The 25,242-nt window shown below is 48.1% G+C and overlaps 1 protein-coding gene and 1 long non-coding RNA gene across 3 annotated transcripts in view; one reads left to right on the plus strand and one right to left on the minus strand.

Annotated features, from left to right (window-relative positions):
- Positions 1–8,359, minus strand: part of SEC14L1 (SEC14 like lipid binding 1) — a 47,775-nt gene extending 39,416 nt beyond the window's left edge. For both annotated transcript variants that reach the window (XM_061392706.1, XM_061392705.1), the window contains exons 1-2: positions 8,271–8,359; positions 5,757–5,849 (exon numbers count right to left, since the gene is read on the minus strand). In XM_061392706.1, coding sequence (XP_061248690.1) covers positions 5,757–5,819 — 63 coding nt within the window. In that variant the 5' untranslated portion in view covers positions 5,820–5,849; positions 8,271–8,359. The remainder of the gene's footprint in view (positions 1–5,756; positions 5,850–8,270) is intronic.
- The window catches only part of LOC133232821 (uncharacterized), a 307,249-nt gene that overhangs the window by 246,822 nt on the left and 35,185 nt on the right, over positions 1–25,242 (plus strand). The window lies entirely within an intron of this gene.

A 25,242-nucleotide genomic window follows, 5' to 3' on the forward strand; every position in this document is an offset into this window, starting at 1 on the left:
TGGGACTCAGGTCAGCGGAAGAGAACAAAATCAGGAAGAGGGGTCGGGGGCTCCCAGTATCTTCGGGCAAGGAGGAGGGGCGGATGGGCACATGGGGCTTCAGGGGGCAGCCACCTGCCTCAGAGCAAGAGGACAAAGCCAGATGGGCTCCAGCAGGACCGAGGAACAGCCCGGAAACAGGTGTACGGGGGTGGGGGGTGGGCTCTACCGCTCAGATTTCTGCGCACCTTGCCCTCACCCTAGAAGGAGCAGACTGGACTGCATTTGGTGTACACCCTCCTTAGACAGCGCTGTGATACACAAGCACACCCCAAGGTCCCCCACATGTTTCCCCAACTGTCCTGATCCATAAACTGAATGGATGAAGTAAGGTTTACATATATACAAAGGTCTATTTTAAAGAGACACATTCATAGTTCACATGTCAATAAATGACTCTGCTGATTCATTTCACCTTGCATTTGGGCGCGGCACAGGGGCTGGCTTTCAGAAAGGGAGGGGGGAGGCCATGGATGTTTCCAGGCCCTGCCTCTCCCACTGGCACGTCTATGGTCAGCTTAGTTCTACAGACCTCCCAACAGTCTACACGAGTGACCAACCTAGTCACCAGGTTACAGAGCAAGTCTGCGGCAGGGCCCCACTCTGTACCCAGAATCACAGCAAATCTCCTTTCATCCTCTAGTCTTGTAGGAAGATATGAGATATCTGAGGAAAGAGGAAAGGAAGGAAAAAAAATAGAGACCAAAACAAACCAAAGGAAAGCAAGAGAATGAGAGGAACAGAACCAAATGCTGTTGTGGGATCCACTGGTCAGCAAGCGCACACTGAAAGAGAGAGCTTTTTGGTTACTCAACCTGTAAAAGCATACCACTTAAACTACTACAAAATTTGTCAAATGGGTTCTGCGTAATTTATGATGGTGTTAAAAAAAAAAGCCAACTTCATCACAAAAGGGCTCTGCTTTTCCAGGAGGCATCGGTTAACTGAAGGCTCGCAGCATGCTACTTCTCTTCATGGAGAAAACACAGAGCCCTCATCTGAAGCAGATCAGATGTGAGCTTCAACCGTCAGACCTAGCTCCCAAGTCCTCACACGGAAAGCTCAAGTGAGCAAATGGACACCAGCCGATCAAACATATCTGTGTGCCTACGTGTGCTCGGTACCAACACTGGAGGGAACAAGGGAAAACACAGTCTCTGCCCTTGAGGAACATATACAATAGTTAGAGAGCAATACTCGGGCACCTTGGAAAGTCAAAGAAACCACCTACCACCACCTACCACTGACTGCACCATGAAGGAGGAGAGAAACACGAAGGGCTTCATAGCTGCCATCAGGGCAAGGGGTGGGCCAGCTAAGATCAAGATTAGATGGGGTGAACATCTAAGGTAAGGAAGGAAGTGTAGAAAGGAAGCGGGTGGGGGGCAGAAAAGACACCGTGGCAAACAGGGACAGCACAGAATAGATGGAAACATTCACGTTGGGAAGTCCGCACAATTATGAGAGAAGCTTGAACAGGGAAGGCAGGATACGAAGGGCCTTGGAGAAAATGCAACGCGGTTTAGAACAGATGTGACTGATGAGAGCGATCACTTCCCCGAGGGCTGACAGGCGGAACCTGTGTCCAGCAGGAGGATGCAGGCCCAAAGGGAGGGGCGTGAGTGAGAAAGGACAACTCTGGCTCCCCCCCAAAAGCTGGACCGGAGGTGGCGCTCAGGAGAGGGAGGCAGACAGCTGTGACTCAAGGGCATCATCTAGAAGGTGCATCGGCTAGGGATCCACACGGCCAACAGGGTCTGGGAGCCCACGACAGGGTGAAGAGAACAGGGAGCTCGGGGAGTGGACGTGAGCAGAGCTGTCGGGTGACAGGATGCCTGGAGAAACAGGGCTTGGGACTGCCTGGCGGTCCAGCAGCTGAGATTCAGCGCTCCCAACGGAGGGGGCCCGGGGTTCGATCCCTGGTCAAGGAACGGGATCCCACATGTGAATTCTAATAAGACTTCACATGCCGCAACTAAAGATCCTGCATGCTGCCAGGAAGACCCAGGCAGCCAAAGAAATTAATAAATAAAACGGGGCTGCACAGGAGAGCAGCGGGGCCTCTGCCATCACATGTTCCAGCAGTCCAGGGGCAGCTGTCCTGCCGAGAAACGCATCAGAGACTGGTCCTTGCCTCCCCGCCGCCGTGGCCACAGAGGCATGGCTCCCGGGTCCTCCTCTCCCTCGGTCTCACCTGCACCCTGACCCCACTTTACACTGCACACTGACCTCTGCTCCAAGGACTCACTCTCCTCTGCATCATTTGTGAAAGGCCAAGAAGGCCAGGAGGAAGGAAGCTGGACCTGAAAATGCTTACGCTCTGAAATCAGTGTTTTATCTCAGAACTTTCCAAATGAAACACTCAAGTCCAAGCATCTCAGAACCACACCTGCCACCCAAGTCCCTTCTCGGCGGTCACCTCACTAGGCCAGGGGAGGCCACAGATATACCGGCGGGTACAAGCGACTGGAATGTCCTTCACAGATTAAGCTCTCCTCCCACAGGTTGGGCAGAGCAGCCCCAGGAAACATTTCTGGTTGAGCCTGGAAAGGTCACTCTTCAAGGACAAGAACCCTCCACAAACATTCCAGGATACACATTCTAATAAAAAGAACAGCAAACTCTACCCCAACTACCTGCAGAAGCTCTCTCTTCTCTGAGCCTCAGACTCCTCACCCTCAAAGGGGGCTCAGCCGGGGCGCTTCTCAACTCACCCAAGCACCAACCATTGTCTCTGGGCTCACATCTGACAACAGAACGCCCCTCAGAGGCCACAAATGCCTGCTCAAACACCTTCACTTCAGTTTTGCTTGTTTACCATTAACTCGTAGATGATTTTTTAATTCTACCAAGTATACTGACCCCAAAACAAATGGTAGATTGTCATGAAATCAATCAAAATAATTAACTTACTTGATACCTACCGTGGACCTACTACTGACACAGGCACTTCCCACCTCATATTCTGGCAATTCTAAATTACAACAGAACTCCTGGTTAAGACAAACAGAGGCTTTAAGTGGACGGCATGACGTTTCCTTCCACGGTCGTCACAGGACCCTGTAACTCAGGACTTGGATCACCTGTGAATACCACAAACTGACCACCTGACGAACACTTCTGTCCGTATCACTCGCTGTGACTACTGAAGCACAGTCACTTTTGGAGGGTCTCAAAAATATTTCTGTTCAAATTATAGTTCTGTTCTTGCATTAACTGAATGTCTCTTTGCTCACTCTGAATAAACTGAAAAGAATATTTTAGAGTAACTCTTTTGTACTTGTTTTTCCTCAAAAAGAGAAAAATCAAACAAGGAAAACACTGTGGATTTTATGTAGTACAATTACAGGGAGAAAAGCACGAGGGACCCCACAAACTCACTAGACTGTGCCTTCCAGTTTCTACCCAAATCTGGAGGGGAAGGGGTAATAGACTTCATTTTCAGATTAAAACGTAATTTCTTCCAAGTCAAAAAATTTTACTACTGCTTAAAACAGAAGCGAGTGAAAAACCAGTTAAGTTTAAAAGATTGAGGGGTGGCTGAGAAGTTCAATTTCAAATTCTTCTGTAAATCCCTGCATAAATGTGACAAGGCAAACTATAGCATTTTGAAAACCGTGAAAAAAGGAAAATATGGAAGCTGAACATTAGGTAAGCAAAATACCTTTTTATTATCAAGTGTTTGCCTAAGAGACCTGCCTTTGCCTCAAACGATCAGGGTCGCAGCAATATTTAAAAGTCGTCTGCAACATAAGAGAAAACGTAAGGCACCAGGTCCCGTGCCTGTCCCCTCCACCCTGGAGCATCTCCCAGGCTCACTGTCCTCCACTGCCCCAAACTAATCTCCTAGCACCACCAGCCCCTGCCAACCAGAAAGGGACAGGTGACCAAGCCCCACAAGGAATCCACAGGCCAGCCAGCATCCTGGGACCGGAGTGGGCAGCAGGGAGGATCAGATCAAGTATCTCTAGAATCTGAACCAGGAAATGTGAAAAGAATTGTTCACTTAGAAACTGAAAGAAGGCAACAAGAAATGCCACAAAGTTAAACTGGGGCCAGAGTTCTGACCAGCTGAAAAAGCATGTGAGCTGAAGCCACAGGAGAGGAAGGTAGGAGAGCGTGAAGCAGCCAGTGGCGAAGGGGTGAAGGGTGAAGTTCCGGGGACAACTGCTGCTGGGAACACCCTCCCTCCCCCCAAGCCAGGTTCCTGGAGTTCAGCCCGTGCAGGCCCACATTCCTGGATTTCTGCACGATCCCATCACACACAGCATGTGTTCCAACAACAATATCCCCCCTCTCAGGCCACAGTGGATCTCTGCTCTTTATGACCAAACGACCCACACAGCAAACAGGAAGCAAGCCTTCCTGGTAAGCCATTAACATAAAACACTGAACAGTCCTAGGACTGAAGGAAAACACAGAAGCAAATAATATCCACCCCCACCCCACACACACAAATGTCACACCTGGCAGAAAAGGGGCACCAGGGAGCTTTCTGAGGTAAAGGAGGGAATGGTTCTGCATCTTGACAGAGATTCATGTCACTCTGTCAACACTGATCAAACTGTAAACCTAATGTGATCATTTCACTGTCTGTAAATTACACCTCAATTTAAGACACAGACGCCCTGAATCTAAATTGTTCCCTTGAGAGGACTTGAGTTTTGTTTTCCGAAACTAAATTGATCTGGATAAATCTCACAAATGATGCTGAGCAGCCAGCCAGATGCAAAAACACTTGAGTTTTTGTACACAGAACAGATGCAGAAATTCATCTCTGGTCAGAGCCAAAATAGGGGCTAACTACAAGGCACCAGGAGGAGCTGAGGGTCTCTCACTGGGCTGAAAGGCTCTGGTTCAGACCGGTACTTTCATCAGGGTGTATTTCACGAGCAAGGCATCCTCCAGTCATACGTTACACCTTAACGGTAACACAAAAGAGACAGGGAGGAAAAGGAGTTGTTGTTGTTCAGTTGCTAAGTCGTGTCTGACTCTTAGCGAAAAGAACCGTTCACACAGAAACCGAAAGAATGCAGTAAGAAATGTCACAAAGTCAAACTGGATCCAGAGCCAGGGTTCTGACCAGCTGAAAAAGTACATGCGCTGAAGCCAAGGGAAAGAATACCTTACAGTAATCTAAAAGAGAGCGGAAAAAGTTTGTCTGGGGTTTTTTTTTTGGCCTCTAATTAAATCACTACTTCGAGCCAATCTCTTTAGATAAATAACAAAGAAAATTAAGACTTTTAATTACCCCATTTGTGGAATTCTTATGTGACTCAAGAATTTAATATTAAGGGAGGAAGCTCATTTCAGCACAGTCCTTAGAATCCTGTAAATTAAGCTCCATCCTTCAGTGTTCAGCTTCATATAGTGAACTCACCCTCATTCTAAATGAGCAGAAGGAAAAAACCACTCTCTACATCCCTTTTCTACTTAAACAAAAAAGGAGCAAAATCCAGAGGAAGAATTATTTAGTCACAATCCCACTTCTGTATTTTCAAAAGGAGAATTGACTGAAATTCACACACAACCCTGAGATGAATTAAAAAAAAAAATGCAGATTTTGATTTTCAGAGACTTATAGTTTAAAAACAAATTCACAAACTTGCTAAAGTTCATAAGCATAAAAACAGAATATGTAAAAGTGGAGCAACAGATAATCAAATTTGGACACCTAAGAAGATAAGATGCAAGAGAGAAAACTGAAAAGTACTTACAGCCATAATTAGTTCAAAGGGGTGTTTATACACCCTCACTGGTGACTGGTATTTTTGCACCATGATTGCAATAAAACAGCAATCCTTTCACACCTGCAAAACACAAACATTTGTGATAAATAACCATGATATGGAAAAAATTTGCATTTACACAACATACTACAGTCTTCCTTAGACTACAGTCTAAGGAACCTTAATAGATCACAATTCTATGCACACACAAGTCAAAAGATGATGCTTAATTATGCAAGGGCAAGGGAAGGCAGGAAGACAGGAAGAAAAGGTGAAGAAAGTCCAAGTGGAGCGAGGGAAGGAGCGCTGGTCTGAGGGCTGGAGGACTCAATTACCTTACCAGCCTCACTGCCTCTCCTGGGGCCGCCCTGGGTCCTTTCCAGCAAGTGAAATGCCGAGATCCAATTATTCTAATAACCCATACAATTAGTTCTTGAATCATTTTCTCTTCAACTTCCATGAGAAGCCAAATAAAAATGGTGGCACTTTAAGATATTAAGCCCAGAACACACAAAAATACAAGTGGAAAAAAAAATACTACTGTGTCTTAAATTATGGGATACTCCTCAAAAGCTATTTTCAAAGGAAACTTGTCAGTCTCCATTTTCTAACTGCACAGGCTACAACAACTTCAGGGATCAGTCTTCAAATGGCAGACACTCCAAGCCCTCTGGCTAGAGGCTCCACTGACTTTTTCAGCCTCAAAGAGCTGTAATATCAGGAAGCAATCAAGCCTCCTTTACCCGTCAAGAATCCTTCTGCCAGGGGCACATTCAGAGGCTGGCCTCAGCCTAAGCTGGATTTTTCTGAAAAACATACTTTTATTTGGAGCCCTCTATGGGACTTCACTTCCCTATTTAAAAGGAAGGAAGAAAAATAAATCCAAAGAGCCTACCTGTCCTGCTGAGGATAGTTATTAAGAAAGTTATTTTATGCTGAGTAAGATGAGAGGATATTCAAAAGTACAAAACGGAATATCCTCAAGGAGCCTAAAGCCTAGCTGTAACAAAAGAAAAAATTACAAAGGTATATTTTATTTCATAAGATTCCTACCCATATTAATTACATTTAAAAAGATCTGGAACTTCCTCTGGTATGTTTCACATACCTCTCAGAAAGACCAGGTTCTGGCAGCAAACAGCTACATCTGGCAGTCTGAAAAACTGCTAAAGAGTAACTCGGGGCGACCTCAAGCAAGTCATTTGACTCTTCTGGGACTCAGATCCACCTCTGTGAAGTGAGGTTCAGGGTGAGATAACACTGTAAGACTTCCAGCTCTAAAACCAGGAATGAAGTGAAGTGGCTGGCTCAGTCGTGTCCGACTCTTTGCGACCCCATGGACTGTAGCCTACCACGCTCTTCCATCCATGGGATTTTCCAGGCAAGAGTACTGGAGTGGGTTGCCATTTCCTTCTTCCCTAAGATCTTCCTGACCCAGGCATCGAACCGGGGTCTCCCGCATTGTAGGCACATGCTTTACCGCCTGAGCCACTTCCGTCTGGGAAGTCTTAAAATCAGGAGACTCAGAGCCAAAACTCCTGAATCCACCACAATCAACTGGAATGCTGTCATTAATCTTGATTCTGGGACTGGCAGGTCCTGGTGCGCTGGGATAGAGTTCTGTTTAGTTTTGCCAACCTGATAATGCTGGTACACAGCAGGAATTCGATAACCTTTTAAATTTTTAACTAGTAAAATTTAATTTTAGGGTATCTCCCACAGAAAGAGAGGATACTTACTGGGTATATAAAGGGGTTGTAGGGCTGGGGAGAGAATGTTTAAAAAAAAAAAAAGAGGAATGCGCAGTTAAGACTCCCGTAACATCCATTCGGGATTCCACTGCCTGGCAGAATCCGAAGCGACTACGCTCAAGAACCTGGTAATTCCCGAGCTTCTGAACTCCTGCCAGTTCCCAGCTTCGGATGCTCTGGTCTAAACCAACGTCCTACGTGGGAATCCGGAGTTACAACGGCCAAGCGGCACCGTGGACCAGGGCAGCCCTCTATTGCATGACAATTGGTGCTTTAAAATTAGCCAATGGCCGGACTCAACGAGTCCACCCCAAACAGGCTGGAGGGGCGGCCGGGCCCTCGGCTCCATCTGGCGGGGGCCGGGGCGGGAGGGGGGGGGGGGTCCCGGCGCCGCGGTTTCTCGGGCCCCCAGTCCCAGGGAGACCCGGGGAGATGCACCACGGGGGCCGGCTGGGAACCCAAACTCCGCTTCCCCCAGGAAAAGGGGGTCTCCGGGGTGGGAAGATCGGAGGTGATGGGGGCGAGGAGGGGGCGACCCAATACTGTAGGAGCCTCACGGGGGTCGGGGGGAAGACGGGGCGAAAGGAAGGCCCGCTCTCGACCCCTGCCGCGGAGCTGAGGCGAGCCGAGCAGAGCCGAGGGGCCGGGGAAAGGTGGGCTAGGCGGGGAGGCGGCCGCGAGAGCCCCGCGCCGCCCGCAGGGGCCGGGCCGGGGGGCGCGCTCGGAGCCCGCCGCGGAGACGCGCGCTTACCTCTCGTCAGAAAAGCCGGGCCGGGGACGCGGGGCGACCGAGGGCGCTCATGCCGGCGGCTCCGTGGCGCCGTCGCCGTTCCACTGCCGGCCGGCCGCAGCTCCGCCGCCGGTTCCGGGGAGTGGGCCGGGGGGGGCGGCGGGGGGCGGGAGCGGGAGGGGCCCGGCGCGGCTCGAGTGGTTGTTACGGGTGACGGGGAGGGCGGGGCCGGGAGGCCGGAAGGGGAGCGCGTGCGCGAAGGCGGCCGAGGGGCGGAGGCGGGCGCGAGGACGGTTGCTAGGGAGGGGGGAGGGCTGACAACGGGGACCCAGCCGAACTGCGCAGGCGCCGACTCCAGGCCGGCGGACGTGGGCGGCGCTCCGAGCCGGTGTTCGCCCAGAAGCGCTGCGGGCCAAAGGTTCCTGGCCCCGCCCAGGGTTGCGTCAGGGGGCGTGTCTTGAGTAAGGGGCGGGGCCCGCGAGTAGCCCAGCGGAGGTGGCCGAAACAAACAAACAAAAAAAACCGGCGGTGAGCCGAGACCCGCGGGAGTTCCGCTGACTTGAAACTGGGAAGTCTGCGAGGCATCAGAACAGCTGGGGCCTTCCGGCTTTGCCGGCGCCCACGGCCCTGGGCTAGGCCCCCTGCCCTTGGTCTGATCGGCGCAGGAGCCTCTCCGAGCTTCCTCGTTTTTTGTTGACTTCTGCAGTGCCCTGACCACATTCTCGCCGAGTAATGCAGATGAGACAAACGCCAGGACTGGGGAGGGGCTGGGTGGGACCCAGCAGCATCTTGTCAACACGTCCAGGCTGTGCAGTGGAACTAAGCCAAGCGGATCTGGCGTTTCAGCGAGAGCTCCAACTTCGAAGCACAAGTGTGATACACACTGAGACCTTTGGGGGTTCTTAAGAAGAGCTAATGACTAGAGAGGGACAGCACGCACGTCCACCCACACAACAAGGCTGGTTTTATAGCCAACATACAGTTTCTCCATCAATGTCACTGTTGTTCCGTTCCCATTAGTCACCCTGGGTGGCTGTACATTTGACGCTGCCAGGGCAGAGCACATTTTTGGAACTGTTTTAGAGTTCCCTTCAAGGCCAGTTTACCAGTCACACAAGAAAATCATTCATTACTTGATCACACCTTGTTTTTCAACTCAAACCATCATTTTCCAACATGATCACCTACCCTGCTTACTAGATTCATCTAGGAACTGGCTCTTGCCTGTTTGTAAAAATCACATCCACCTTAAAAGATGCTGGGAGAAAGAGACAACCCAGTAAACAACAGCACTTATGAAATGGTCTCACCCCAGAATTGACCTCATCTGATAAGGCTCTACATGCAACCACAAATTTACAGGAAATAGAGAACAGAGCAACATGTTAAATGACACCAAGGGGGAAATTATCAGCCAAGCATTCATCATGGGAAATGCTGCATGACAAATACATTGTTTATCAAAGTACAATGGAAAAAAAAAACAGGATAAAGGCCACACTATAGATCAAAAGAGACTGAGGAATTTACTAAGTCATACACTTATAATTTGTGTGCTTTGTATGTATATTTATACTTAAATGAAAATTTTTTTCACATATAAAATTACTTTCTTGAAAAATCCAAATTGTAGAAATCCTCACGTGGACTTCCCTGGTGGCCCAGTGGTTAAGAATCCACCTGCTAAAGCAAGGGACACAGGTTCAATCCCTGGTTGGGCTAGATCCCACAAGCCTGACCTAGATCACATGCCCATCCCTGAACCAGTCTTTTGATCCAGAGGGCTCAGTGTCCAGTTTTGGGTCACACAATCCCAACAGCAAAACCAGGGATAAGTCTCCAGTGAAACCTTGTGCATGTACAGTGACAGAAGGTGGTTTAAAAAAAGAAAAAAGATACATGAACAGTATCTTTAAGCAGTATCAGCAAGATACATGAACAGATTCCCAAGGTGAATAGACTCGGGAAGGGAGCAGCACTCTAGATGCATAAGGTATGGTGTGTTTGATTGTTTTAAAATCAGTTCCATTGGGCAGATACCCAAAATCTATAAGAAACAGCACTGAACACCATGCTGCAGTTAAGCAGAGAGATCCAGTCATTTTAACACACGTGCATGGAGTTCTTATTATGTGTCAGACGCTGGGTGAGGCATAAAGGTGAGCAGAGGAAAAGTATATCGGGATCAGGTTTGGCTGCCATTGACCAAAAGCCCAAAGTAAAAGTGCCTTGACAAGATAGAAGTCTGTGTCCCTTGCACATGAATCAAGTCCAAGAAAGTCCAGGGTGGGAATGACACTTCCCTGATCACTGTCAACTGCCGACTCCCCCAAGACCACCTGAATGTGGATTCAGGTGGCCTCTGGTCTCATCATTAGGGACATAGGTTCCTTCTGTCTTGCTGCTTTCCATCATGATGATGTATTCTCTACCCAAGGTGAGCAGGAGGAGAGGATGAAGACCAAACATCCTTTCTTGAAAGATGCTTCCTTGGAAGTAGGGTGTGTGCGTGCAGTAGTGTGTGTGTGTGCAGTAGTATGTATGTGTGTGTGTGTGTGTGTGTGTGAGACAAGCAGAGCAAAGGACAGGCCTGGCGCAGCAGCAGTGCCCCAGCAAAGACCATCCTGCTGCTCCTGCCTTCCGGTGCCCACCGGCTCTCTTCCTCAGACAGACTCTCTAAGGTCATATTATGAGAGTCTCTGAAACACCTTGACTGAGTCCCTAGCTTGAGGAGCGTCTGTGTCCCTCTTACTTGGGATGGAAGCCCCGATGGGTGCTTTGTATAGGCCATTTATCAGATGCCTTTGGAATGGAGACAGAGGATGGCCGAGCTCTGGCATCCACAGCAAGACACTCTGGTTCCTTTGGGTAGCTCAGCTGAGTCCCCACTAGGAGCCTGAGTCTGAAACTGCCATTCCTGGTGGTCACCTCTGGCTGACAACAGGGTGTGGCATCCACAACCTGGACACAGACCCTCTGGCCTGTTATATCTTCCCCGACAGGACTAACCTGAGCTGGGGACACGGTTACTGGTCCCTCTGACCACATCTTCTCCATCCATCTTAGCGCTCTATCAAGAGTCATCTCAAGAAAAGATCAGGAAGCTGTTGACACCTAAGAGGATCGGGGGTATGGATGAAAGGAAGGGTCATTGCTGAAAGGACACTGGGAGGCAAGCGATTGTCTTGGCTAACATTTCAGCCTGCTGAGCCCAACCTCTTGCCCACAACAGTGAAATGAACAGGAGGTAAGTCTGAACGACTCCTTTGAACATTACTAAATCTCAAGGTCAGTGAAATATTTAGGCTGTGCTGAGAGCACTTAGGCTTCCCTGGTGGCTCAGTGGTAAAGAATCCTCCTGCCAAGGCAGAAGGTGCAGGTTTGATCCCTGGGTCAGGAAGGTCCCCTGAAGAAAAAAATGGCAACCCACTCGCAGTATTCTTGCCTGGGAAATCCCATGGATGAAGGAGTCTGGTGGGTTATAGTACACGGGGTCGTAAAAGAGTTGGACACAACTTAGTGACTAAACAACAACGAGAGCGCTGAGTTCTGATTCTCTGGTGGCCCTGCCCACCTTGGCATATACACTTTCTACTTTGGCCAGATCCTGGGACGTGTCAGGTCTCTTCCACTTCTGGAAGAGATCACTTTCTCATTTGGCAGTGAAAGGGTAAAAGACAACCTTGCAAGGCATGACAGTTTCTCCTGACGTGGACCATCTGGCAAAGTTTCCGGCCTGGAAAAGTACAAAAAATATAGGTTACCCTACAGGCACAGTTTCTTCATTGAGCACTGGCAGTCATCCCGTAGTTTTGAGCTAATATCATTGCATCACTCCCAACCTGGGAAAACTTCATGCCAAGAAGACAGATCTGCAAAAGCTATCATCCGGCCTTACATATTTCTAAAATATTTCATTTCAATCTGGAGAGGCAAAGCTATCCATATCTTAATTGGCTTCCCCCTCCTCCAAGTCTTTCCTCTTCCAAGACACTCTCCATGCTACTGGCAAATTTCTCTTTCAAACACACACACACACACACACACAGACTCTCACTCGTTTGCTCAAAATCTAACACTGGCAACAGAGATAGATTTCAGCTTCAAAGCTGCCATCCGAGATCTTTTGTAAATCTTTCTTTTGTTCAGAATGATTTTACTTTCATCTCCCCTTCATCTGCTCACTTATTCATTCCTTTGTTAACTCAGCAAACATTTATTCAGCCCCGTAATTTATTCAGGCACCATATTTAGCACAGGAGTGTGGGAAGATCCTCTCTATAAAAACAGATTTTCCTTCAAGGGGCTCAGCCTACTGCATGGGACTGACAAGTAAACAGTGACAACACAGCCTGTTAAGTAAGCTCTGTTGAGTTCAGTTCAGTCACTCAGTCGTGTCCAACTCTTTGCGACCCTATGGACTGCAGTACACCAGGCTTCCCTGTCCATCACCAACCCCTGGAGCTTATGCAAACTCATGTCCATCGAGTAAGCTCTGTAACCCCTCCCTAAAGCCTTTCCTTTTGCCTCTTCTCCTCTGTGTCTGTGCACCCGGCACTTCCATTATAAGGCACTGATGGAGCTTCCCTGGTGGTCCAGTGGTTAAGACTCTACACCTCCAATGCAGAGGTCTCAGATTTCATCCTTGGTTGGGAAACTAAGATCCCACATGCCCTGCGTGGCAGCGCAGGGGGCAGGAGGTAGGAAAAGGGCACTTGTAAAAGAATTGGGTCTTTCTCTACCCTCCATTTATAAGTTGCTTGGTTCTTGGGATCACATCTACTCATGTTCTTCTGCCTCTGCACTTGGCATTTTCCAGAACCCTGTAAAACACTGGTTGGGTTGAAGTGATGAGTCTTAAATTAAGCCTTTATTCTGAGAGCGTTAAATGTGTCTCTCCAGCCACTACACTGAGCTGATGCGTCCTTGGGAGCGATGCTCTCGACCCCTCCCCCTGTTATGCTGTCCCCTGTGTCACCAAGTGAGGACATGGAGCTCAGAGAAGCAGCCCAGCTTAAGAAAATTGCTTAGCCGTGTGCCCTGGAAAACCTAGCGCTCATCCGATGAGATTTAGGACGAGAAAGGATGACCTGAGGCCTTTTAGCTTCCAGCTCAGAGGAATAAAAATAGGCACCCCAATCAGGCGTCTTTTGGGTTTGTTTCTTTCAAAAAATATTGTCCTTGCTTCTCCTACCCGGGTGCAGCTGTGTGGTGCTTTCATAGGCCAGATGGGAACTTAGATTAGCAAGTCAGCAACTTGCCCCCGGCTACTCCACCTTGGGTCAGCTGGGGTGGAGTGGGGTCACCTTGCAGAAAGGAGCACTAACAAGGGACAGACCAAAGGCCACAGGACAAGGTGGGACCTGGCGAGGATAAGATGCAGAGCACCCCAAATCCGATTAGTAAATCATTTTCCCCAGGGCTAAATAGGGAAGAGAGTATTTCCACCTTCAGTTCTGTGGGTGGAGACTGGACCGCACAGGGAAGAGACAGACAGGGGCTGTCAGGACCCAGAACTCCCCACTTTCTCCTTGACGTGGATGATAGACAGGGCCACTTCAGACCCCCAAATCTCCTGTCTCCCGACGGCTTTTTGTCTGTGGTGTGTGCTTGACTGCTAAGTCACTTCAGTCATGTCCAACTCTTTGCAACCCTATGGACTATGGCCCACCAGGCTCCTCTGTCCATGGGATTTTCCAGCAAGAATACTGGAGTGGATTACCATGCCTTCCTCCAGGGAATCTTCCCTGCCCAGGAGTGGAATCCGGGTCTTTTATGTCTCCTGCATTGGCAGGCAGATTCTTTACCACTAGCGCCACCTATCTGCGGGCGGAGTATTTATTCGGGGGTGTATTCCACAGCCAAGTATCTTAGAGCTCTGCCTCCAGGTTATTCTGTGACCTCCTGCTGAGAATCACCCTTCTGCTCAATTCACACCTGCGGAAAATCCATCTCCAATCTCTTCCCACCATGGCAGATCCTGTGTGCCATCTCAATAGCCCAAAACAACTTTTCTAAAGGGGAAAAAGAAGCACTTTTTTTTTTTTTAATGGGAAGTTGATGCAGTTTGGTGTCAGAAAACTATCTCACAGGGTTGCTAAGCCTGGATAAGAAAATGTTTGTGAAAACATTTTGGAAATGATTAGGCTGTTTGCAAACACTGCCCACAGCCAGGCATCCTTCACAGCTCTGCCTCTGGAATATTCTCTGCTGCTGCTGCAGCTGCTAAGTCGCTTTAGTCGTGTCCGACTCTGTGCGACCCCACAGACAGCAGCCCAACAGGCTCCCCCATCCCTGGGATTCTCCAGGCAAGAACACTGGAGTGGGTCGCCATTTCCTTCTCCAACACATGAAAGTGAAAAGTGAAAGTGAAGTCGCTCAGTCGTGTCCGACTCTTAGCCACCCCATGGACTGCAGCCCACCAGGCTCCTCCGTCCATGGGATTTTCCAGGCAAGAACACTGGAGTGGGGTGCCATCGCCTTCACTAGGCACAGATTATTATTCTCCTACCTACCACTGTGATTGCTTACCAGCATCGTCCTCTACTATTTAAAGAAGTCCCTCCCCATCTTTGGGCTTCCCTGGTGGCTTAGACAGTGAAGAATCTGCCTGCAATGCAGGAGACCTGGGTTTGATCCCTGGGTCAGGAAGATTCCTTGGAGAAGGGAATGGTTACCCATTCCAGTATTTCTGCTTGGAAAATTCCATGGAGAGGAGCCTGGTGAGCTACAGTCCATGGGGGTCACAAAGAATCGGACTTGACTAAGTGACTAACACTTTTTAACACACTTCCCCATCTTCAGTTTCCCCAAATAGAAAAATAATAAGAGTATTGTTCAAAAGAACAGTCCTCTCTTGAATGGCTGTAAACACAATGCTGAACAACACAGGGGTCTTTCTTGGGAAACCACTTGCTAAAATTACCTAGGACTTGAAGAGATCGGGGGATGCATGCAGAGGTGATCATCTTGCTTGGCTGGATGCAACAGTCCCTGCCACCCTCCAGACTCACAGAGCTCACTGGACCAAATGCCAAAGTGTGAACGCATCACTGATGCTAACAGGGATGTGCCTGCCAGCCCTGCTCCCGCTGTTACCTCTGACAGGCACCGTGCTCCTGCCAAGGCCTGACCCTTGGCTGCCTCCGGGACACCAGCTGGCCTTCTGTTGCTCCCCAGAAAGGTGCAACCACTCCAGTGCAGAAACAGGAGCCTGCTTGCCCTCATTCCATACCCCGGAGGGACACAAGCGACACCTCTGAACTTCACACAGCAGGTTCACCACATGGACTCAGGAAGCACCTGGCACTGGAGTGATGGTTTTCTGGGGCTGTCATAATGAACTGCCACAGAGTGGGGGGCTTAAAACAATAGAAGTGTATTTTCTCCCAGATCTGGAGGCCAGAAGTTCTGGAGGAAAGTCAGGGTCCAGCTAGAGTTGTGTCCCTCCTGGGGCTCCAGGGCAGCTGTGTCCTGCCTCTTCTGGCTTCCCAGGGCCCCGGGCATCCTGTGCCTTAGGGCTCCATCTATGTCTTCCCGTCTCTACATCTGCCTTTTCCCTGCATTTTTCCGAGTGTCAAGCCTGTCTCTCCTTTCTCCCTGAGGACTCTAGTCATTGGATTCAAGTGTTGAAAGTGTTAGCTGCTCAATCATGTCTGACTCTCTGCGACCCCATGGACTGTAGCCCTCCAGGCTCCTCTGTCCATAGAATTCTCCAGGCAAGAATTCTGGAGTGGGTTGCCATACCCTCCTCCAGGGGATCTTCTCAACCCAGGGATAGAACCTGGGTCTCCCACATTGCAGGCAGATTTTTTATCGTCTGAGCTACTAGGGCCCCCCGAAATCCACGATGATTGCCTCTCCCCTCCAGACCCTCAACTGCATCTGCCAAGACCCTATTTCCAAATCAGGGCATCTCCCAGCTACCTGGGGTTGGGACTTGGACACATCTTTTGGGAGCACCCCCATTCCACCCTCTGCAGTTGGCTAGAACGGAAGTCTACTTGGAGGGATGGGGGCACTTACTGCTCGCTCCCCTTCCACCATCATTTCAGCCCAAAGGTGAGAAGAAGGTGTTTGCAACCCACAGAGTCAGGGGCACCAGGACCCCAAGGGCATGTGCTCTTGCCTGATCCCAACAGCTGTGGCTTCTAAGGAAAGTGAGGCCAAAGGAAGGACAAGGCAGAATTACTGTCCAGTTTAGGGCCCAGGCCCTGATGGAGTCAAAGAACAAAGACCCTGCTGTCCTTGGCCCTCAGGGGCAGCCTCTTTGTCAGCCAGGCCTTGCTCTGAGGCTCACCATGTTCATCTGCAAAGGAGCTCGTTTCCTGGGACCTGTTTGGCAACACAAAGGACTTTTCTGCAGATCAGCCTCTCGACAGTTCAGGGGAGCCTCCTAGGAACCCCTGTGATGCTGGCAACCTAGGTTTATTCCACACCCAGGGGAACTGAGGTACTAGAAGTGTTGCTTGCTTAATCTCTACCGAGAATTCTGATCTTTGGAGCCAGGGGGTGGTACCTCTCACCTGCTCTGGTGACTGAATATGGTGCCCTATTTAATTTATCCTGCATTGGGTTTCCTTGAGGGTTCATGCAGCAAGAATCTACTTGCAATGCAGGAGACCAAAGTTTGATCCCTGGATCGGGAAGATTCCCCAGAGAAGGGAATGGTTACCCACTCCAGCATTCTTGCCTGGAGAATTCCATGGAAAGAGGAGCTTGGTGGGCTACAGTCCAGCAGCTGAATATGGTGCTCTATTTAATTTAGTTACTGTTTAATAACAACTTCTTTTGCTGTGCTGGGCACTTTACATGTGACATCACAGGTCCTCATAAGAGCCCATTTTGCAGGTGGGAACACCAAGGCACACACATGGTAAGTAACTTCTAGAGCAGACTGTGACCCTAACACTGACTCCAAAACTCACAGGAGGATTTCCCTTGCATTAACCTCTCTCTGCTTCACCCCCAGTTCTTGTGTTTTTGCTCTTTCTTCCAGCTCACCAGGATCAAAATCTGAATGCCCAGGTGTCTTGGTGAAAAGCCCATCACCCCTAAGCACGTAGGCATGTGGACGCCCAGGTGTAGTCTGACTGGCCATGCAGGAGCACATGATGGACAGAGGCACCTGTGTATCCCAGGACATTCTACTGCGCCCATGAACCAGGAATGTATCTGGCCTTAAGGTATTTCCATATGGCCTCTGTAGCAGTCAAATAGGCTTGACTCATAAATTCTTTAAACAGCCAGTGGCAATAACCTGTATGACTTTTTAATGTTCCATTTATTCTTCCATCCGCTCATTGTTCTGAGATTTATAATCATCAAACTCCCGAGTTCCTAAAACATGACGTAATGGAGGCAAAAAAAAAAAAAAACCTTGATAAAGTTCAATGCTGAATGAAATTAAAGGTACCCTTAACTTAGTGAAAAAAATGGAAAGTTTTTTCCCTGTGTTTTTCTTCAAATCTACTTATTTTCATGCATTGAGCAGCAAAGACATTGAGGTCAATTTGGGTCTCAATACAAAGCAAAGCTTATTCTCTGATAGAAGACATTGAGCCCTCTGTCTTAATTTCTGTGTCGCTTGCATTAAACAGTTTAGCTACTGTACAACCGCCTGAAAGGAACTGATGACTTCTCTGCAGCTGGTTCAGACTTGCTGCAAGCAATGCTGAGAAAGTTATGGACGCAGGAAAACCCGAGGTTACCACAAGTGGCTCCTCATATCCCTGCCCTCAGATTTTCGGTGCTGGAATCCAAGTCATCTTCAGGACCATTTCATTCATCTTGGCCACGCCCTTAAATGTTTAAGAAGTCTGACATGAATGGATTAAGAAGATCACATCTTCTTAATCCATTTATTGTGTGTATATATATATATATAATATTACTCAATAAAATAAAATATTACTCAACATATAAAAGAATGAGATAATGCCATTTGCAGCCACATGGATGGACCTAGAGATTATCATATTAAATGAAGTACGTCAGACAGAGAAAGACAAATATCATATGATATCACTTATATGTAAATTCTAAAATAATGGCACAAATGACCTTATCTACAAAATAGAAGCAGACTCATAGACATAGAGAACAGGCTCGTGGTCACCAAGGGGGTGGGAAAGGGACAGACTGGAAGTTTGGGGTCAGATACAAGCTATTGTGTATAGAAAGGATAAACAATAAAGTCCTCCTATACAGCACAGGGAACTACATTCAATACCCTGGGATTAAATCGTAATGGAAAATAACATGAAAAAGAATATACATACATACATATATAACTGAATCGCTTTGCTACTTTGCTGTACAGCAGAGATTATACAACATTGTAAATCACCTGTACTTCAATAAAATAAATTTTTAAAATTTTAGATGTTTAAGAAGTCTACTTCAAATACCTTCTGATAAAATCTTAGGACTTTTCATGGTTAAGGACAAAACTTAATTTTGAGCCATGACACCTTAAGAAAAAAACTTTATTAGCCAAGTAAGGAGCCCCAGTCAGTGGTCTGGCTGGTGTGACCTAAGTGATAGACACACCTGAGGAAATCCCGGCCCTATAATGACTGGCTGGGACCTGTTCAGTTCTTGATGTCCCCAGAAAAAAACAATATTCTGAAGCAGAAAGAGAAGAAGGCTTTTGTTCCTGCTTAGGCCATGATTGCTCTCCATGAAGGAGCAGAAAGCTTTCATAAACAGAGGAGACCCATCAACATAGCTCCTGCCAAATTCCTCAACTGTGGTTCTAACCACAAGGAGGGTAATTTATTTCATTTATTTATTTAATACTTGGCTGTGCTGGGTCTTCTTTGCTGCTCGAGGGCTTTCGCTAGTGGCAGAGAGTGGGGTTGTGGTATCGGGCTCCTCACTGCATGGCTCCTCTTGCTGTGGGCACAGGCTCTAGGGCTCAGACTCCGCAGTTGTGGTATATGGGTTTTGTTGCCCTGCAACACGTGGGATCCTTCTGGACTAAGAATCGAACCTGTGTCCCCTGATTGTCAGGCAGATTCTTAACCACTGGACCACTAGGGAAGTCCAAGTGTAATTCAAACATTTTAAATATCAATGTGATTTTTAAAAAATTATAAAATAGTATATGCTACAGCAGACTGTCTACACAGCATCCGCTAACCATGTCTTCCTTCCCAAAGCCAGGTTCTGTTCAGGCACCCACTGTCCTCCATGTGCAGGGGGCTTCAGGGGAAGCTGGCTTTTGCCCCAGCTCCAGCAGGTAGACCAGGCAAGTCTAAGGCAGTCCTTCTCCCAGGGACTGGGTTAGGAGTGGGCTTGTAACCCAGTTCTGACCCATGAGCCCCCAAGGAAGTCTGTCAGGGGTTTGGGGAAGGGCTTCTGCATTCTAAAAAGGAGACACTGAAACAAAATGGGCCCATTTCTGTGTCTGGACACTGCTGTGTCCACTCTGATTCTTGGGACTGTGACAGCTGCGCTGTGCCCACAAGGGGAAGCAGCCTTTGATGAGGCGGAGGTGGGTTGGGGGGCAGGCCACAGAGAGGAGAGATGGAGGGGCAGAGCAGGTCATTGGTGAACGTAGCTCTTGCCTGGGGCTCCCTTCCTGCTAGATTTCCCATCACCATGCACTTGTCAATGTCTGCACTGTGCAATCCAGCTTGAGGAAGGGTTTTCTGTTCCTTGCAGCTAAAAGTAACTTGAGCCCATGCTTATTTTAGAGATATGTTTAAATGCAGAAACGCATAAAGAAGAAAATAAAAATCCCCAATCATCCCATCATCCGGTAAGAACCTCAATTTATGTTTTGTTGCTTTCCCATCATCTGTTGGGGGTGCTAATTGTGATGTATAGCTACAAAAGGCACACAACTTGCTTTTTGTAAAAAATTCAGATTGCACAGTTGTTGAATACAGCAATAGCTGCTGTAACCCCAGCCCCTCAGTGATGGACTCGTGGCAGTTTGTCGTCTATTATGGAAATGTCCCCACTATGTCAGTGTTTTCTAATGTAAGTGCTGTTCCAGAAGAATGAATTGCCCACCCAACCTTTTGAGCACAGACGCAGGTAAACTGCAGAGTGACTCAGACTTGCAGAACATCTGGGCTCTGAGAGTGGGAAGCAAAGCGGAGTAAAAGGGAAGGAAAAGAAAAGGACCTCCCTCCTCCTCCTTTCTGCAAGCAGAGCTGGTCTGGGCAAAGGGAAAAAGTGGAGAGATTTTGAGCCTTGAGCACAAAGGATCTGGATTCAAATTCCTGATTCACTGTTGAAGGCTTTGTGACCTTATGCAAGTTGCTTAACCATTCTGAGCCTAGTTCCTCAGCTGTAAAATGGGGATAATAATGCCTATCAGGTGGGCTTCCCTGGTGGCTCAGTGGTAAAGAATCCACCTGCAATGTAGGAGATGTGGGTTTGATCCCCAGGTCAGGAAGATCCCTTGAGAAGGAAATGGCAACCTGCTCCAGGATTCTTGCCTGGGAAATGCCATGGACAGAGAAGCCTGGTGGGCCACAGTCCATGGGGTCACAAAATAGCTGGACATGGCCAAGCGACTAAACAACAAGGCCTGACACAGTTGTAAGGGTTGGAAGTAAGGCACTTGGTACAGACACAGTAAATGGTAGCCACTATTCGAAATATTTGCCAACTTTCCATATCTCTTTCTAAACCCTTCTACTACATGAGAACGTTTCTTCCCACCCCCTACCACTCTGCCCACCCCCATCTCACCATCCCCTCACCCCCCTACCCTCGCATCCCATCTTAGCTCCATCTGTATTAGCCAGGGAGTTAACTGGGGACAACAGTGTCCACTCGAATTAGTTCAAGCCAGAGAGGGTTTCTGAAGGGCTGGAGTGTGCACGGAATTGTTGGGGGGACCAGAGCTGCAGGTACCAGGCAGGCTTCCAGGAACAACAGACTCCCCGAGTCACCCTGGCTCAGCGAGAGAGCTGCCACCTCTCCAGGATCAGGAAGCTGCCAACTTGGCTGGGTCTCCAGAACCAGGCTCTCTCTGCCACAATCCACGCCAGCAAAATGAGGCACTGCTTCCCGTCTCCGTCTCCACGCGTCAGTTCTGAGTCAATCTCTCCTGCGAGAGCATGTGATTAGTTGAATCTAAATCGTCCATTTGAACCCCAGAAGGTTTTATATTTCTGCGTTGGAAAGGAGATACCTGCAGTCTGGCGATCTGATTACGATCAGAATGGGGAGAGAAGGCTCAAAACCTGGGGACAGCTGAGATTCTGGGCGGGGAGCAGGCCAAGGACGCATGCTCTGAAGTCCTGTGCTTCTGTCCTTGTCCATCAGAGATAGCACTGGGAGATGCTCCGGTTATTAATACATCCCCCTGCCTGAGCTCAAATGTGAGCGGCAAAGCCACGTGATTCAACAGTCCCTAGGGGCACAAGTTTAATGGGTACTTCACATTGCCCTTTTAAGAAGATGCTTAGGATGTGGGGTTCAGAACAGGTTCCCCCATAAAACGGCCTCTTGGTATAGTAAATATTTTAATTTGAAGGCATTTGAGAAAATGGCAGAAGCAGGAAGTTCACGCTGATCTTCCCCTACTTCTCCCCAAGACAGGTCATAACACCCTTATGGAAGTGGTACCCTCTCTGTATACCCAGAAGAAAGGAGCATCCTTCTCTACAAAGACAAAGGGATGCCAGGAAGAACCCAAGCAGGACTTGCCAAGTTCCCACCACTCAGTTTATACTCTGACCTGTCATATTGCTTCATAGGAGCTTCCCAGATGGCTCAGATAGTAAAGAATCCTCCTGCCAATCCAGGAGACATGGGTTCGATCCCTGGGTCAGGAAGATCCCCTACAGAAGGAAAAGGCAACTCACCCCAGTATTCTTCCCTGGGAAATCCCATGGACAGAGGAGCCTGGCGGGATACACATGGGGTTGCAGAGAGTTGGACACAACTTAGTAACTAAACAATAATGACAAATTCTTACACAGATGTCCACCCCATCAAACATAGCAAAAAAATACTCAGGTTTAACTGTTTCTTTTGGGTCTTCATTTCCATAGGAAGTCTCTCATGTTACATAAAACTTGCATTACATATATCTGTATGCTTTTCTTTTCTTTTTTTTTTTTATATGCTTTTCTATGTGTTCATCCATCTTTGTCAGTTTAATTTTCAGGACAAGCAAGGAACTCAAAGAGACTCAAAGAAAACATTTTCTTTCCCTACGTATGTCACCTTTAATCTCCGATTCATGAAATCTCAGACAGTATAACAAATGAGCTGAAATTGTATCCAGTGCAATAAAGGAAAACATTATGAGTAAGGGCAAATGCAGCCTGAGGGTCAGAGCAGTACATAAGAGTCCCAACAATTACAGTCCTGAAATTTTTCCTGCTTTTTTTTGGCTGCATGGCTATGTCATGTCCAACTGTTTTTGACCCCGTGAGTGAACTGTAGCCCACCAGGCTCCTCCACCCATGGAATTTCCAGGCAAGAATACTGGAGTGGGTTGCCATTTCCTACTCCAGGGGATCTTCTTGACCCAGGAATTGAACCCGAGTCTCTGTTGCATCTCCTGCATTGGAGGCGGATTCTTTACTACTGAGCCACCAGGGAAGCTGTGGCATATGGGATCGAACCCTGACCAACAGGACCAGGAATCAGACCCTTGGCACCTGCATTGGAAGTTCGGAGTCTTAACCACTGGACTGCCATGGAAGTCCTGTTCCTGCTGTTTTGAGCTACTGCCTTCTCTGTGGAAAACCAGATCAGAACATATCTGTACTGGCTCTGATTTTTCCAATAATCCCAGCCTTTGCTCCTGGAGCAAGGGGAGCTGGTGGGTGTAAGCACAGGCTGGCTTACGTAATTCAGGGATTACACACATGATCGGAGTATGAACTGCTGGAAAGTAAGAACCCTTGAAGGGAAGCTAGACCATAGCCCTCATCTTATAAATGAAGACATCATTCATTGTCTGAGACTGTACATGCTGTTTTGCATTCACTCATCATAAACAATTTCATCAAATATTGACTCTTTGTCTGACAGGCAGATAAAAGCCATGCTGCCTGTTGTCCTACCAGAGAGCTGTCATCCTCGACGACAACACAGTCTGATTTTCCAGGGGATTGTTGTTATTTAATTGCTAAGTTGTATCCAATTCTTTCGTGACCCCATGGACTGTAGCCCATGAGGAGCCTCTCTCCATGGGATTTCCCAGGCAAGAATACTGGAGTGGGTTGCCATTTCCTCCTCCAGGGGATCTTCTGGACCTAGGGATGGAAACTGCATCTCCTGCATTGGCAGTCAGATTCACTGAGCTACCAAGGAAGCCCCTCCAAGGGAATACCAGCTCTTTTATGAAGTTTTCCTCCAGCTAATGACATGATTTGAAACTCGTTAGTTTTAGCTCCTGAAAGAAGCAGGTATTTGTTCCAATGTAGAACAGAAGCCTTGAAATCACTTACAACCTCTAAGGAAAGGCAACTTACTGATCTTCTGGACTGTTTGTCTTCCCCATCACTACATTCAGAGGTAGTTCTTGGGACTCTGTCTATAAAGCCAGCAAAGCCAGAGCTGCCGTCCTCTTGTTGAAGATGGTGGGATGGTTACTGGAAGGTACTAGTTATTTCTTTCTTGTTCTAACCCCCCCTGGGATTACACTGCCAGTCAAAGCCTGTGCTCCCTGCATAATAAGATAGGAATGCTGTGCAGAGGCGATGCTAATGGCAGCTAAATATAGACGGCAGCTTCTAGGTGCTTGAGTGCCTGCACGCACATTAGAACAATTACGGGAAGGAGGCTTCGGGGCTGCCTAATTATACCCTTGACTTTAGGAAAGCGTGAACTTCTTCTCTGGCTGAGGCCAGGGCTCTCCTGCTGTTCAGTGGCATTCATTCCTGGACCTTGGCTGAAAATGCTCTGTCCTTTGTTATGTTTGGACTTGGTGGTGCTGGGGGTGGTATTACATAACAGGAAAGTGTCCATTGTCACTCGGAATGTGTGAGGCTCAAAGGACAGTCCTATATGGGTGGAGATTAATAGGCCTCATTAATGAGTCACATTCCTTGTCTTCTCCATCCCTTATAATTAGGGCATCAGACATCCGTGATGGCCTGAGACAGTCTCAGATGATGCCTAGGGACTCAAGGGAATTATCAGTAACATCCCTTTTCATTCTCAGAAGTGACCTGGTTGGGTGATACATTTTTAGTTTAATTTAATTTTTTAATTGGAGTATAGTTGATGTACAATGCTGTGTTAATTTCAGGTGTACAGTAAAGTGATTCAGTTACATACATACATATATATTCTTTCTCAGATTCTTCTCCATTCTAGGTTATTAGAAGGTATGCTGCTGCTGCTGCTAAGTCGCTTCAGTCATGTCCGACTCTGTGTGACCCCACAGGCATAACCTGTGCTATACAGTAGGTCCTTGTTCGTCTATGGCTGATAGGTTTTGAGGTCACTGATTTGTAAAATCTCAAGGAGAAGAGGGAGACTACACCTCTTTGTAGGTGTGGATTCCCCCTCACCACTCCCCCCCACCCCCCACCACCAAGAGCCAGCCTGGGTAAGGGGGCTTTATTTTATTTTATTTTTTTAGTGTTTGTGTATTTGGCTGCACCAGGTCCTAGCTGAGGCATGCGGGATCTTCAGTTGTGATGAGCAAGCTCTTCGGTATAGCATGTAGGATCTAGTTCCCTGATCAGGGATCGAACCCAGGTTCCCTTTTACTGGGAGCATGTAGTCTTAGCCACTGTACCACCAGGGAAGTCCCTAAGAAGACTGTAGATTGAAGAATGAATAGGGAAAAGCAGCACTTCCAAACCCTTCTGAAGAACTGTCTACTGTTTCCATCCTCAATGGCCCTAAGCAGCCACACCCCCCTCCCCAGCTTCTGGGGTGATCAAAATAAGCCAGGGGGAACTGTTGACCAAGGCAATATGGTCACACTGGGGAAATCAAATGGTGTCTGCCATCCAGCTGACCTTGGAACTGATCAAGATGAAACAGTCACTTTGGTGTTGGC

The sequence above is a fragment of the Bos javanicus genome, chromosome 19, assembly GCF_032452875.1.
Source record: "Bos javanicus breed banteng chromosome 19, ARS-OSU_banteng_1.0, whole genome shotgun sequence".
Lineage (NCBI taxonomy): Eukaryota > Metazoa > Chordata > Mammalia > Artiodactyla > Bovidae > Bos > Bos javanicus.